General features: G+C 58.3%; 1 protein-coding gene across 5 annotated transcripts; it reads left to right on the top strand.

The window, feature by feature from the left end:
* Nucleotides 1-3,519: 3,519 nt before the first annotated feature.
* On the top strand, nucleotides 3,520-15,747 carry SPRY3 (sprouty RTK signaling antagonist 3). 5 transcript variants are annotated; one of them, XM_039731203.1, is made up of 2 exons: nucleotides 3,520-3,715; nucleotides 9,169-15,747. In XM_039731203.1, exon 2 carries the CDS (start codon nucleotides 9,216-9,218, stop codon nucleotides 10,128-10,130), a length of 915 nt encoding a protein of 304 aa, XP_039587137.1. In that variant the 5' UTR covers nucleotides 3,520-3,715; nucleotides 9,169-9,215; the 3' UTR covers nucleotides 10,131-15,747. The 5 variants fall into 5 exon arrangements, with proteins under 5 accessions (XP_039587137.1, XP_039587135.1, XP_039587134.1 ...); XM_039731201.1 differs by lacking the exon at nucleotides 3,520-3,715 and adding an exon at nucleotides 5,214-5,409; XM_039731200.1 differs by lacking the exon at nucleotides 3,520-3,715 and adding an exon at nucleotides 5,216-5,611.
* Nucleotides 15,748-15,959: the final 212 nt, after the last annotated feature.

The raw sequence follows: 15,959 nt of genomic DNA, 5'->3' as shown, positions 1-15,959 counted from the left end.
TTAGCTACGGCCAAATCCCTGCAGCATGTGACCGGCTTGGCAATTTAATACGGAGCCCTGCTCCCCGGCACACGCGCGCTCGAGTTAAAGTGACATTGAAACGGGGACTCGAAGTGCTGAAGGCACAGCGTTTGGGGGGAGCTGCCTCCCCCAGCCCCTCCCAGCCATCCCTGGGGAGGGGGTGTGCTCCATGGGGTGTGGGAGCAGGAAGGGTGGTGCCCAGGTGAGGGAGGATGCTCAGGACAGGTGTGCAGGCTTGGGAGGGAGCAGGGATTGGGAGAGCTGCAGTGTGGATGGGTCAGCTGGTCTGCGGAGAGCTGGGCAGCCTGGAGCACCAGCAGGAGGGATCCCGGTGTGTGTGGGATCCTTGATGTGCTTGGGATGGCCTGGTAGACACGGGATACCTGGGACATATGGGATAGCTGGAGTACATGGGATACCTGGAACTTGTGGGATACCTGGTGCATCTGGGACATTTGGGACATGGAGGGTACCTAGTACATGTGGGATCCCTGGTGTATGTGTGATCCCTGGTGCACATGGGATACCTGGTGTCTGTGGGATCCCTGGTGTGTGTGGGATACCTGGTGCATGTAGTACCTGTAGGAGAGCTCAGTCTGGGATCACTGGAGAGCCTGAAGAAGACTTGGAACACTGGGTGGTAACTGCTCCCAGCAATGATCAGGGACCTCCTGAGGAGCATCATGAGGAGCACAGGGCAGAGAATCCAGGGAGAGAGAGGACCCTGAGGGCTTGGGATGGAAAAGACACTATGGGAGCATCACATCCCCATCATGGCAGGGGTGGAGGAGCCACAAAGGCACAGGCTGGGTGAGAAACGTGTCTTGCAAAGGCAGGGTGTGACTTGGCAAAGGAGCTCCAAGAGCTTTCTGGGGACATTCACAGTCTGGAGGGTGCAAGTCCTTTGTCACTTGATTCCCCTCAACAGGGATGCAGCAGTGGGGTTTGAACAGGATCCAGCTCCAGAGCTGTACCATGGGCACAACAGTGCCTGGACGCTTCCCAGGGAGCCAGAAGATGGAGTTAAAAAATTTCCCAGCAAGGAAATGCCTGTATTGCACATCCTTTTGTATTCCAGTGTCTCCTCACCCACCCTGCTCAGGTTCCTCAGGAGCTCATGTCGGGACCTCACCTTTGGAGCCAACACTGCTGGAGTCACATCTGCCTTCTCTTTTGGGAGGAAGATGTGGCTTTGGGCAAGGACCTCACCAGGACAAACATGTTCTGTAGAAGAAGAGCTGCTCTGGAAGTGTGGGGAGCCCACAGATCATGGAACCATGGAATTATTTGGGATCCTCTGGTTTTTAATTCCTCCATGGAATTAAAGATCCTCTGGTTTCCATCCTCTTCAGGGACACCTTCCACTATCCCAGGCTGCTCCAAGCCCTGTCCAAGGTGGCCTTGGACACTTCCAGGGATCCAGGGGCAGCCCCAGCTCCTCTGGGCACCCTGTGCCAGGGCCTGCCCACCCTCACGGTGACGATGCACAGGGACAGCCAACACTTGGCATTCGCTGTGCCCAGCGGGACCTGGGGAGTCATGCCACGGGAAGTCACTACCCTGTCCTACTGTCCCCTTCAGCTGGGGTGAGGTGCCAGATCCCTGCTCACGCCGGGCGCTGGAGAGCCCCTGGAGACGCTGCTCCTGCTCGGCAGGGCCGGAACCATCTGCATCAATGAGTCAGCAGGACCCACTTAACACTTCCCCAGCAGAATCTGCTCCTCTCTCCCGACAGAATGGGCAGCTCTGGCAGGCTCTGGCAGCGTGTTACAATCTCAGCTCATTAAGGAACGCATCCTGAGTGCTTTATTGATGTTTTATGCTGCCTGGCTCCATCTTCAGAGGGAAACTCTCATTGCAGTCAATGACTACACCTCCGGCTGCTGCAGGCTGAGCTTGGAGCTCCGGATCTGGCTCCCAGAGAGGCAGGCTCAGCTCCCATGGCTACACTGCAAACCGTGGGGTTTGACCCCAAAGTGGGCACGGGACGTCTCAGGGCCAGCATCCCTCTTTTCTTTCCAGGACTAGGGAACACTCAAAAGAAGAACACAAGGAAGAAGTTGTTTTTTTCCTTGCTTATCCCTCTTTCTGTTAGAAGGAGCTGCCTGACAGGGAAGGGAAATGATGTTTCCTCTCCCCCAGCACTGCCATCTGTTCAGCCGAAGCCCAGCCGGGTGGGTGTACCCGGCCTCCTCCTCTCCCAGCGTGCTGGGAGCCACATGTCCCCACCTCGGGAGAGTCACAGTCCTTTAATAAGTTCCCCAGTGCTGGCTGTTGCTTCTGAAAAGCTCGTGGCACTGTCTGGCTTCAAGTGGCTTTTACATAATACAGACTGTCAGGCTAGATGAGCATCACGGTCCCTTCTGGCCCTAAAATCTGTGAATCTCCAAATTAGAGGGCACCAGCACCTCCTTGTTTCTGGCTGATTGAATCAGGGGAATCGTGTGTTCTCTTTCTCCTCTCTTTTTTTTTTTTTCCCTCCCTCCCCTGCATCATCTCTAACTGGAGGTGAATTACCCTCCCCCTGAGCCCAAGCTTGGCAAACAGCAGCAGGAGACACCAGGCAGCTTCAGCCTTGCTGTGGGATATCCTGCTCTCCTGCCCACTCCAGGGCTGATTCCCAGGGGTGAATTGTCTGACTGTGGGCACAGCAAGGCCTGGAGCTGGTCAGGCTGAGAGGCAGCTGCAGAATCTGTGTGGAAAATGGTGCTGAGGTCTCTCAAATTGTTTTAAAATCCCAACTAAGTTCTCCAAGCTTCACACCAAGCTCCTTGGGATTTGTGACCAACGTGTGGATGTAGAGAAACACTTTTTGGGAAGGGAAATGAAAATGAGTGACTCCCCATGTTTTTGGGGGTGTTTGAGATGTGTAGGGGGAATGGGAAGAGCAAAGCAGGGAGAAATTGCTGATGATCTGTGACGATTGATGGGGATGGGGGTTCTCCAAATTCAGGGGTCTGCAACAGGAGCTGGGGCCCTGCTGAGCAGGCTCAGCTGGAGCTGGGAACTCAGGGATGTCCACCTCGATCATCTTGGTGCTCTCAGCTGCACTCGGGACATTCACTGACAGCCTCAAACAGAGATGGAACACCCAGGAGCTGCTTCTCCCCATCCTTTTGGGCAGGACCCCAGTGGTGTTTGAGGTGCTGGATTTCCACTGGGATGAGGAGCAGGAGCAGTCCCAGAGGTGAGCTGAGGAGCTGGGGTGGGTTGAGGCAGGGGCTGTGCAGGTGTGGGGCACAGTGGGGGCTGTGGGAAGGGTGCTCAGTCCCTGCTCCCACACCCCCCACATGGGGAGAGGTGGCCAGAAACCTGTGGAAGTCTCACACCTTCCTCTCCCATGGCTCATCAGGAAGAACCACATCTCTCTCCCAACAGCCCAAACCCCTCCTAAGGAGGGGAGCTCCATCCCAGACCCTTTCTTTGGGGGAGGCTCTAAACTTTGCTGCTTTGCGAGTGCACTCAGGTTGCCAGCCCTCCTCTCCAGCGGTGCCGTGGTCAATAACTCACCGGGAGGCTGCTATTCTCCCTGCGCTTCCCACCCTCCCACTCCTCCCGGGAGCTCTGCATTCATGCCTTTTCGGCCCTCCCTCGGCAGCGAGTGAGGAATAAAGCGGCGCCGGCTGAGCACGACGCAGGCTGTGCTGGGATGCTGTGAGCCAGCGAGGGAAGCCTGAATCACCGGCACCTCAAGGTGGGAGTGAGAGATTTGGGCTGGGAGAAAGGGAGGACATCACACGTGCTCCCGGGAGTCAGGTGCTCTCAGCCAGTTGGCTGGGAATTGGGCAACTCGGATCCTTTCTGTGCCTTTAAAGACGGAACTGAGAGCGATGGGGAGAAGAGGAGGGGCCGGTGGGAGTGCAAAGGGATTCAGCCTGAAGGCTCTGAGCTAGAGCCGAGGCTGAGGGATGCTGTCAGGGACTCGTTCTTCTTGGAGAAACTCCTGGAGGAGCATCCCTGGTGGCATCCCATGGAGATGGAGAAACCCTCAGCCTAGAAATGCCTAAAAATTAGACTGCAAAGGCTCAGCTGGGCACTGTGTGGGGGAATGGAGTCACTGGCCCCAACTGGGGGTATTCCAGTGCTTCTGCTGGCATCAGCTGGGAGGGAGCCCCTGAGGTCTGTGGGATCGTCCCAGTTTGTCCCCATCTCTTACAGCTACAAGCAGCAGAGCTGGATTTGTCACTCTTATTCCAGGTCCTTCTCTTCCCCTCTGTCCCCATCCTGCTTTCACACACTCAGACCCTGTGCTTGCCATCCACCCTAGGGATTCCGTGCTGCTGTGCAGCTGGTGGGGGGGGGCTGAGGGCTTGGTGGTTTCATCCTCAGATGTCTGAGACAGGTTCTGAGCCCTCCCTGAGCTGGAGCTGTCACTTTGCTCATCTGGTGAGCACTCCCAGGAAAAATGGGTGACCACCCTGGAAGTGTCGAGGGAAATGGAGGGAGGGTGGGGGCTTTGCTGGGGTTCACAGGTGACATCCAGTGCCATCAGGGTGGCCTTGCGTCTTTGGGACTCTCAAGCCAGGTCCACTTTACTATGAATGGGGGTGAGGGGTGTCACAAGGACCCCTGGTGCTCCTGAGCCACAAGCAGGAAAGCAGGAAAACAAGGGACTTGAGAAAAGCATGCAGCAACTTGGGGAAACCTCTGGGACGGAAGATCCAGGTCCTGCTTGGACCTTGAGTCCATGCTTTTTGTTTCTGGGACAGTGGGATATGTGTGGGCTGGTTCTGTGGGTCTCAGTATGGAAAAGCTGCTTTCCAGCCTCTCTGCCGAGTGTGTCTCTGCAGGGGCTAATTCAGGTGTGGGTTGGGACTTTTGGGAAGTGCTGGAGCTGGATGGCACCTGGGCTGTCCCAGGGGCCTCCTGGGAAGAGGTGAGCTGGGAGAAGGTTCGACTTGATGACCTTAGACGTCTTTTCCCACCTTTTCCATGATTCTATGAAATGACTGAGGCTGTTTCACGATAAATTGTGGATCAAACCCAAGGTGATGGATCCTGAGTTGCTGCCGGCTCCTTTGCGGCCCAGCCCGACAGGACCTGCCCCCGGTGTCACACTGACCCCGACCCATCCCGTGACGCTGCTGTGTCCCCGGGGGTCTGTCCCGGTGGGGGCCGGGGGAACACCGGCCCGGGGTGCGGGAGGCCATCCCGGGGGGCGCAGGGAGGGACACGGAGCCCGGGGCAGACGGAAACGTTTAAATAGCGGCTGAGCATCCCGCGGCGGGGCTGGGCGGCAGCGGCGCCTGGGGAGCGCTGCGGGGCTCTGCGGAGCCGCTAATGGGCCGAGTCCATTTCAGCGGGATGACGCCACTTGGGTAAAGCGTTAAGAGCTCCGGGAAGGCAGCGCAGAGCGAGGGGGAGCGCGATGCTCCCGGGCAGCGCCAGGTCCCTCCCTCCTCCCTCCATCCCTCCTCCTCCTCCTCCCTCCGCCCAGCCTCCCATTCCCACCGAGCGCGGCCCCCCCCGCCGCTCCCGCTGCCCGCGGCGCGGGGCTCGGCTGCGGGGCCGGGGCTGCCCCGCTGCCCGCCCCGGGGCTGCCCCGCCGCGCTCGGGCTCCGCGGGCGGATGGACCGGCGGCGGCTGCGGGGTGAGTGCGCCCGGCGCGGACACGCGTGGGCTGCGGGACGCGGCGGGGGAGACACTCGTGGGCCGAGCGGGCGGGGGTCCTGGGCACTCGCGGGCCGTTTCCGAAGGGACGCGGTCCCTGGGTGCGCACGGGCTGTGCGAGGAAGCTGCGGCTCCGTGCGGTGGGGGCTGGGTCCTGCACACGCGTGGGGTGCGCCGTGGGGCTGGGGCCGCGTGTGGGTCCGAGTCACGCGTGGGTTCTCCTGTGAGCTGTCCCGCAGGCGAGCGGGCTGCGGGAGTGCCGGGGACACGGGGGCTGTGTGTGCCTGCAGGGGCTGCGGGACCGCGCCGGCCGCGAGCCCCGCGTGGGACCGGGGACTCAGCCTCCCCCAGCACCCCGCTCCACACCGCAGCGCCCAGGCAGGGCGAGGGGCTCCCTTTTCTCCCACCTGGCGCCCTGAGCCGCTTGCCCCCGGTTCGCATCCACCTCCAGCCTGTAAATAATTTGCTTTTACGATCTCTCCTCTGGCCCATTATCACACGAACTTTATATGTTTGAGGCTGGTGGTGTCCATAAAGCTGGCCCGGTTTCCGGGGCTGGCATGCTTGCCTGGCAGGCAGGGTGTGAGGAGGAGGAGGCTGGGGAGATGCTGCCCCAGGCCCCCCAGGTGGGCAGGTGGGTAGGGAGGGGTGCAGCAGAGCCGCGGGGATGCTCAGCTCAGTGGGACTGGGATATGGAGTGAATGCAGCCCTGGAATCAGGCTGGAGCAGGGAGGGCTGCGAGGGAGTGGGGGGCACTGGGCTATTCCGGGGTGGGGGAGGAGGAAGAAGCGGGGTCCCAGCTCTGGTCATTCAGTCCTTCTGCAGGACCCACAGATGTTCTCTTCAGCTCCCCTTGGTTCCCACAGGGAGGTTTACATCCCCCCAGCCAGTGAGTCTAGGTCCTTGTCTGATCCCTGCACCTTGGAATCACAGCTCTGGGGGCATTTGGGCCCTGGTCCAGTGTTGAGGGGGCTCCCAAGATCTGTCTTTCTCAAGATGCTGTGTCTGAGCCCTGCCCCCAGGTCTGGAGTGTCTGGCACAGCCGATGGCCAGCTCCTCTCTGGCTGTGTCCCCCGGGCTGGGTTCCTCCTCACGTTGTCCCTCGTGCCCCAGCCTGGCCCAGGGGTCTCCTCGTGCCTCTTGAGCTCCAGGTGTTCAGAGGATTTGGGTTGCCTGTGCTGGGCCAGCAGCCCCGTTGGCTCTGTGGCTGCAGGACCCTCTGTGAGGTCTCTGCCTTTGGTGCTCCCCATGGTTGGAGCCCCCAGGACCCTCACAGGGGTCATCTCACTGGCCAAGGCTGAATGACCAAGTACTGAGCCCAGGTGAGTGGGGGTGGACACCTGGTGTGAGCAGCAGCTCCCAGGAGGAACCAGCATCATTCCCTGAATGATCCAATCCCGACGGGATCTGGGTCATGGGGGATGTGGGAATGCTCTGAGGCTGCTCCCTGCTCCCCTCTGCACAGTCCCAGCTGCAGGCTGAGATGGGCCCTCCCTCTTCACGGGGGTGCTGGGGCTTCACGTCCCCAGCCTGTGCTTTAGTAAGGTCCTCCCAGGTGAGGAGCTCGGTGGCAGCAGGTGACAGCCACGAGAGTTTTGCCTCTGGCCTGTTCCCGTCTCACAAAACTTCCCTGAATCAGCCATGCCCTCCTAATTCCCCTTGGTACTGCTGTGAAAGAAAGGGGTGCCCAAATCACATGTGGGTGTCCTGGGTGAGCGACTCCTCACTGTCTGCATCTTCCCACACGGGGAATTGCACGGAGGAGGGAAAACCCCAAATCTGAGCAGATCAGTTACCTTTGCTTTCCAGAGAGGGGGATGGGAGAGACGAGATCTTGCTTGAACAGTCAAAGTAAGTTGCCTTTGCTTTTCCCTGCTCCTCAAGGTCAGCCTAGCTAATGAAAATCAATCTTCCCTCTGCCTCTCTCTGCTGCATGAGCAGATTCTACCTGTCGCCCCTTCACCTACTTGAAAGCAGCGGCTGCCCCGTCCTGCCAAGCATGGGCAGCGCCGGAGGGAGCTTCCTCCTGGAACGGCGTCTTCCTGCGGGCCCGGGCACCGCGACAATATCCGTGGCACGGAGGGATCACTCCTGTGATCTGTCCTCTCTGTCCCGGGGAAGCTGGCTGTGCACGGGAAGCACGTATCCCACGTGGAGATCTGGGCTGGAAGTGGTGGGCTCTGGCATGCAGTGAGTGATGTCCATCCTCTGGGCACAGCTGGGCAGCTCCGTGTGCAGGTGGCCGGAGCGGGAGCTTTGTGTCTCCCTCCCTCCCTCCCGGGGCCGGGAGCTGTCCCGTGGCTCCCGCGCCCGCTGCTCTCTCCTCTCCTCTCCTCTCCTCTCCTCTCCTCTCCTGCCCCACTGAGGGCTCTCCCTGGCAAGGTCTGGCAGATGAAGGTGTGGAGATGGAGCTGCTGCCATGGGGTCAAGCTTGCCAGGAAGGGGAGTGGTGGGACATGGAGTCCTCCCTGCCCCATCCCACAGTCCTCAGCAGTGCTGATGTTCCTGGGCACGGCAGGCTCTGCTGCCAGCAGCGCCACGTCCTGAAAACAGCGGCAAAGGGGACAGCAGAGGGTCTGAGGGGCACGACAGGGCTTGCCTGTGCCAAGGCCGCCTTCCCTCGTGTCTGTGCCAGCTTTGAAGGGAAACCCGCCCTTCCCAATGCTCCTGGTGGGGGCAAATTGGCTCCTGGGCTGGGGATGGGTAGTGGAATGCTGCAGTCCACCAGGACTTGGAGTCTGTGGGATAGTCTTGTCCTTGGCCAAATGCAGGGCTCATTAGTTGCAATTTCATCCCTGGAAGTGTTAAAAAAATGTGGATGTGTGTCTTGAGGACATGGTTCAGTGGTGAACATGGTGGTGGTGGTTGTGCTGGGTTGATGGTTGGAGTTGCTGATCTTAGAGGGCTTTTCCAGCTCCAGCGATTCAGTGATTCTAATTTGTTACTGCTGCTGCCTAGAGTTAGAGAATCTGTGTTCAGATTCCCATCCCAGTACTCCCAGTGTGTACAGGGAATGGGAACAGAAGGCTGCTCAGGGTGTGCTGGGAACCTCCAAAGCAGAGAGAGCCCCTCCTCTGAGGGAGACGCTGTTCCCAGCTCTGTCACGCCTCTGGATCAGTCACTGCTTCCCATTTCCCCTCCTCCGGAGAGGCCCAGCATGTGTCCCTGGGGGAGAAGGAGGTGCTGGTGAGGGGTGGGAAATCCTCTGGAAGGACACAAGAGGCTCAAAAGCACAGAGAGAGGCTGTGCCCACCGGGGTCGAGGGGCAGATCCGACAGCCCTTCCCTTGGGATGTGTCCAGCCTAAGTGTTCCCAGGCACAAAATTACTCTGGGTCTGATTGCTGGAAATCTTTCATTTGGAGTTCTCCAGACAGCCTGTGTGTCGTGCTTTGCTCTAATGGAAGGTGTCCCTGCCCATGGCAGGGGGCTGGAATGAGACGAGCTTTAAGGTCCCCTCCGTCCCAAAGCAGTCTGTGATTCAATGATTTGGATGGACGTAACAGGGATATTTTCTCTCTTCCTGCCCCATCCTTTAGGATTTTTAGATGTGCCCTGATGCCGCAGGGTCTCCTGGCTCCTGGAAATGCAGCTCTCTTCCAGCGTGGCTGAACTCAGCTGTGACGAGACCATGGACCCACCCGCCGAGGATTTCCAGCAGGTCCTGTCCATCGACCAAATCCGCTCCATCCGTGCCAGCAACAACTACGTGGAGAGACCGGCGGCGTGCTTCCAGCAAGCCCGCTCCAACCCCTCGCTGTCGCAGCCCCCGCACAAGCAGGAGTGGTCCCAGGACCGCCTGGCGTCTTCCACCTTCCAGGACCTGCACCGCAGCCACAGCCAGCAGCACCAGATGCCGCCTCTGCAGCCGCACCTGAGCCACTCGAGCACGGCCAGCTCGGTGTCGCAGAGCACCACGGCCTCCGAGCAGCGCCTGCTGAGCAGCTTGACGCCGTCGCACTCCGGGCACTCGCTGGTGCGGACGCAGCCCCGCGGGGGTGAGCTGAAGGCGGAGGAGTCGCCGCGGAAGGGCGCGGAGCCGCCGCCGGCGCACGGGCACCTGCTGCTGTGCGAGGCGTGCGGGCGCTGCCGCTGCCCGCGCTGCACGGCCGCCCGCAGCCTGCCCTCCTGCTGGCTCTGCAACCAGCGCTGCCTCTGCTCCGCCGAGAGCCTCCTCGACTACGGGACCTGCCTCTGCTGCGTCAAGGGGCTCTTCTACCACTGCTCCACCGACGACGAGGACACCTGCGCCGACGACCCCTGCTCCTGCGGGCCGGGCTCCTGCTGCGCCCGCTGGGCTGCCATGAGCGTCCTGTCTCTCCTCTTGCCCTGCCTCTGCTGCTACTTTCCCACCCTGGGGTGCCTCAAACTTTGCCAGCGGGGTTATGACGGCCTGAAACGCCCCGGCTGCCGCTGCCAGAGCCACACCAACACGGTCTGCAGAAAGATCTCCTCGGCCAGCGGCACGCCCTTCCCCAAAACGCTGGACAAGCCGGTATGACCCTCCCGAGGAGGAGAAGCGGGCTTTGCTCCTCTTCCTCCCCCTCCTCCTCCTCTTCTTTCCACCATCCCCCTTGTCCCTCGGCTCCCTCTGCTCTGCAGTCCCCTCCCTCCCCACTATCACCTTCCAGGATTGAGACGGGTGACCTGGGGGATCCCCCAGGCTTTGGGATGCCCTGGCTGGGTGGCCGGGGCAGCTGGCACTGAGCTGGGGGGTACCAGTGGTTTTGCACATGCAGGAGAGGGACAGAAGAGGCAGAGCGAGCTGAGGGTGCCCTCCCTGGCTGTGCCCCACAGGGAAATGTGACCCAGAGGGTTCTTGGGACTCTGCCCCCACAGCCAGGGTACCTGAGGCCCCTCAGGGCTCCGCTCTCCGTAGTTTTAGGATCTGCCCCACAGTGTGGTCCTTATCCATGGGGAAGGAGACAGGTCAGTGCGTCCCTGTGCCAGAGTCCCCCAGGAGCCAGACCCCTCCTCCCTCTCTTTCTCCCTCTCCTGTGCTTTCTGTAGGTGGCCTTTCTCCCCTCAGGTGGCCACAGGTCCCTTTCCCCAGGGGGCTGGGGTGCCAAGGGGTCTCACCAGTGGCAGTGGCTTCCCTCCAGTCTTGGAAGCTGCTGGGAGAAGTGAGCGAGCTCCAGTATGAGGTGGCACCATGTTTTTCTATCTCAAAGAGGAAGAGAAGGTGTGGGAAGCTTTAGAAACCTTCTGGCAGGGGAAGAAGCTATCGGAGGCAGCCCAGCCCACTCTCTCCTGCCTGACTGCAGCAAGGGAAAGGTCCCCTCTGGGATTTGGCTGAGAACAAGGAGCTGCTTGGAAATTGCCATTCATTTCTCCAGGCCTTGGAGGGCTGCCTGAGGTGGGAGCTGCTGCCTGGCTCCATCCCACCACCCAGCAGATGCCACAGGCACCAGCTCCGTGCTCGAACCCCGATCTGGTACCTTCCACCAGCACTGAATTCACTTTAAAAAAATATGGCAAAGCCAACTATGAGCAGCCACCGCTCCAGGGACTCCCCAGCGAGGCTTCTGTCACCTTGCCTTTGGCTGGAGGACATGGAAAACAGGAGCTGGTGTTGAAGCTGGGGACCCCGACCTTCCCTCCCTGCCAAGTTTCCTTTGAGTCCTCACCTCGCTGAGGGGGTTCTGCCACTTGCTGACAGTGGGGACTGGGGCTGGAGCCAGCCCTGGGGCCATCCCTGGAGCCAGTCCTGGGGCCAGCCCTGGGGCCAGTCCTGGGACCAGTCCTGGACCAAGCCCTGGAGCCAGTCCTAGAGCCAGCCCTGGGGCCAGCCCTGGGGCCAGTCCTAGAGCCAGCCCTGGGGCCAGCCCTGGAGCCAGCCCTGGGGCCAGTCCTTGGGCTGGGCCATCTGCAGAGCAGACGGACACTGCAATCCAGGTCAGGGCTCCAGGTTTCCTGCTGGGATGATAATAACCCCAGCTGGTTGCTGTGGCTGGGGGACTCCTGGTGGTCCTGGGCTCAGCCCCATGTCTGTTGTAGTGCCAGCTCCTGGCTGTGACCCCGCTGGCATCATCTGGGGGAGTTTGGAGCCAGGATGGTGTCCTGGAGCTTGGCTCTGCCTGCCTGTCCCCCTTCCCAGGTGTGTGAGCATGAGAGGAGGGAATGGTGCTCCTGGAGGAATATATGCAACACATCCCTTGGCTTCTCCAAGACCCAGCTCCCAGGGCCCGTCCGTCACCTCCTCCCATCTGCCTCTTTCTGTAGAGTTCTGTGGATCTATTTTTGTAGGTATAAATATGACGTTAGGATGGGTAGGTCTATTACTAATAATATTCATGATACTGCTGTGAACGGTGCCAGGTACAAGGTTTGGCTTCCTGGTGCACTTGCACAGGCTGGAAAAGATGATTTCCCAGTCAGTTTATTGCTAATCCCAGACCCTTTGTTCCCAGGTTGTTGGGAGTGGGGGAAATGGAGGTGTACGGATTGTCTGAAGGTCTGCTCTGCAGGGAGGGTGGGATTCAGTGCTGGCTGAGAGGTGAGGCAGAAGTGGAACCTCATTGTGGGACTCCTCTTTCCATCCATTCACTTTCTAAAAATCGGGGTGGATCCAAGCTCCCTCTGTTGCAGGGAAAAGTGGTTCCAGGGAATGATTCATCCCTCTTGGAAGCATTATTCATTAAATCCTGTGCCGGCTGTGCCCGGCTCCCCTGACTCAAATGGCACCCAAACATTGAACTCCAGGCTCCATGGGGAAGGGGGGACGAATCTCATGTCTGGTGGGAGGTTTGTGTAGAAACATGTTATGGACATGGGTGAAATCCTCTCCCTGACTTCACCCAGAGCCCGAGGGGGGATGTGGAAGGATCTGTGGGTATCTCAGGATGACACTTTGGGATGCAGAGGGATCTCCTGGCATTAGGAAAGGACAGAGCCCCATCTGGGCATGGTCCATCCCTAAAGTCAGCCTGGACTCTGGAATCAATTGGATTTTAAGGCCATGATCTTCTCAGAGGATGCCCTGTAGGTGTGTGAACCCCTCTAAGATCATTCCTGTGGCAACAAATATAAAATGCATTGCTAATACATTTATCCTGATGCCAATAATTGCTTGGCTCCCTACTTCCAAGTGATGCTGTGGGGAGACACTTCCTCACAGAGTCTCCTTCCTTTGGAAGGCTCAGTTCACTCTTCTATTGGTGCTGATTAAACTCCTTCATAAAAACCAGAGAGCATTTTTAGGGAGAAAAGGTCCCTTTTTCCCTGTGGGTTGGAGGAACCGTCTCCCTTGAATGAGAATGAGAAACAGTTCATTGAAACTTTTTAAAGAAAACTAATGAACAGAATTTTCCAACTTGCTCTACTTAGATTTTTTTTTCCTCCTCCTTTTTAAACGGATCCCACTTGTAAATTTAGTTACCACCTCTGTATCTTTACAATTCATTGCTTCCTCTCCTGATGGTGGAATGACTCAACATGTGAAGCTTCATCATTTTCACGGCCTCCCAAGTCATGCGAGCGCGGGGTGACCTCCCCCAGGTGCTGGAGCTGGGGGATGAGGAGAAGGCTGCCCATGGATCAGCTCCCCAGAGCCAGCTCTGCTTGGCACGGCAGCAGCAGCACAGCTACCTTCAGGAACTGGGGGGAGGCCAGGACTGCCAGGACCCTCCACTCAATGGGCTTTTTCTGGGTCAGTGCAGAAGCTCCCTTCCTACCAGGGAATGGTGCCACAGTCTGGTGAGGGCTGAGGAGCATGGCCAGGGCTCTGGAATGTCTCCTCTCCATGAAATGACAAATCTGGGGGATACATTTCATTAAATACTGGACATGTAGAAAGAGTGGGATTTTAAAAGCTGTGGACATGGTTTAGTGATGGCTTACAGTGCTGGGTTAGTGTTTGGACTCAGTGGTCTTAGAGGGCTTTTCCAGCAGGAATGATTCCATGGTTCTAGGAAATGAAGAGGATGAGAGCCCCAGCTGGCACCGAGGGCTGTGCAACCAGAGCAGGGCTTTGTTTTCACCGAGGGCAGACACAAAAGCCACATCCAGGACCTGTGGGAGCTGGAGGAGTTCAGCTTGCTGGCCTCTGCCCACCTGGAACTCCTGCTGCCCACTCCAGCTGGGGATCCTCAGCACATTTCCCCTCCTTGCTCTCAGCAGGCAGACGAGGTTGGGAAGCACCAAAAGCTGTCCAAGGAGGAGCACCCAGAGCTCTGGTTCACCAAGCTCGTCCGTGGTGGGGAAGGCTGTGGGCAGGCTCAGATTCTTTTCCTGAGCTTTTCCCAACCTCCTCTGAGCAGATCCATCCTGCTCCATCCCCAGCTCGGCTTCCAGGCTGTTTGGTTTGCCCGTGGAGAGGGCCCGGGTTCTGGTCGGGGTTGGGAGCCCCTTTCCTGCCCCACCCTCCATGAGTCAGATCCCATCTGCTCGGGGTGTTTGTCTGCAGCTGCCTGTCCCAGCAGTTGGGCTTTCTCTCTGTCCTGACGTGTCTTTTTTGGTTTTCTTTTGGGAGCGCCACATGTGGAGCCCTCTGCTCTCGCACAGGGATGGATCTGCATTGTGAGGGAGCGTTCCTGGGCTGTTGTCTTCCCTTTGCCAGGGAGCATGTAGGGCTGGGGGCAGACTGGAGCAGGGAAAGAGATTCAGGTGCCAAAGGAGCAGGAAGCAGGAGCTGCTGAGCAGGATCTGAGCTCCCCCTGCTCTGCTCCCCATCCAGAGCCTTCTTTTCCCACCCAGAAGTCCAAAGCTCCATCCATGCAAGAAGCTGTGATGCTTTTGCTTCCTCCGAGGCTTCCCTTCGTCCCTTTTCCCCACTGGCAAATCAGTCCCAGCAAAGGTGGGGAGGGGTCATAGGGACCAGGCTGGAGTGTCCCTCCCATCCCACCCCCCACCACTCTGGTGGAAGGGCAAAGAGGTCCTTGGGCTGCTGTCCACTCATCCTTGAGAAACATCAGTACCTCAAAGAGCAGGGGGCAGCTCTTTGTGACTCACAGATTCCCATAAAATCCCACTGAGTTCACTCCTGCCCATCCCCAGGGGTGAACCCTGATGGAGGGAGGACAAATGCCATTGACCAAAAGATGCCAAAGCCTGGAATCTGAGATTAGGAATGGCTCTGAATTGTGGTAGAGAGGGATGAGCTGGGTTTGAGGGGAGCTGCTGTGGGAGTGGCACAGGAAAGGAGCCCACTGTGCCCTAAACTCCTGTTCCCAGCACTGCTGCTGTTGCTCTTTCCTGGGCTGGGGAAAGCTGGGAAAGCTCAGACACTGGAAGGTCAAATGTTTGTGATAGGGATGTGATAAGGGCTGACCCCCACCCCAAAGCTCACTCTTGGTCTTTGACGGGATCCAGTTCAGCCTTGGCTCCTCCAAGGAACCCATGGAGCCCATGGGATACTCTCTGATCCAGCTGACACAATCCCAGGGTTCCTCAGAGGGGCACTGCGGGCACGAGGGGTTTTGGATGGATGGGAAGGGGTCACAGCCTGCCAGGGCAGCGGAAATGTGCGAGGGAGGCTCTGGGTCCCCCTCCTGCTGTGCCCAAAGCCTTTGTCACGAGCAGGACCAATCCCACCCCAGAGCTGGGCCTGGGAGAGGAGGTCCCACAACCTCTGTGCCAAGGTCACCCCAAGTCCCAAGCCTGGCCCATCCCCACCTTGCCCCTTTCCCCCTTTCCATTGGGATGTCTCCTGGCAGGAGCTCCTCCTCCTCCCCTGGTGTCCTCAGCACAAAGCTCTCCTTGGAAGACCCCCCTGGTCTCCACAGGGCAGGCCCAGGATCCCAAGGTTCCCATCCCGAGTTTCTGGGCACAAAGCCCTTCTGTACAGCCTGTAAAGATCCCTCCCAGCTCTCTCCATTCCAGTTCCTTTCTTTAAGGTATAATATATGTTTATAACCTGATGGCTGTTTTTTTTGACAATACTCTTGTACCTTTTAAGGGGAAAAAAATTTAGAAACCAAAGTATTTATTTGAAAAGTTTATTTTAAAGATAAGAAAAAAAACCTATTTATTTTACTGCACCCTCTTCTGTTTGGTTTTCTTCTCTTGCAAAGCTGATAATTGTTACAGAACCACTGCTGAGGTGAAAGAAGTGATTCTATGGGTGGCTTCACAAGCCCACTTAGAGCAACTATTCAATAAAAATATATATTAATTTTGAATGTGGTCTTGTTCTTGTCTCCATGGTGGTCAGGGCATGGCTCAGGCTTTGGCTGGGGTGCTGGGTGGCTGGGCAGGGACTGAGAACTGGAGAGATTATCCTGGCTTCCATGAGGTCTCCCCTGGAAGTCTTCTGATGCTCAAACCTCCAAAATTCAGTGTAGGCTTCCCTGCTGCAGCTGCCCCAGATTCCTGAAGAAGGGCTGGCTCAGGT

The sequence above is a fragment of the Passer montanus genome, unplaced genomic scaffold (genome assembly GCF_014805655.1).
Source record: "Passer montanus isolate IOZ18808 unplaced genomic scaffold, ASM1480565v1 scaffold76, whole genome shotgun sequence".
Classification (NCBI taxonomy): Eukaryota; Metazoa; Chordata; class Aves; order Passeriformes; family Passeridae; genus Passer; species Passer montanus.
The sequence above is the reverse complement of the archived record's forward strand: the minus strand, read 5'-3'. Positions and strand labels throughout refer to the sequence as shown.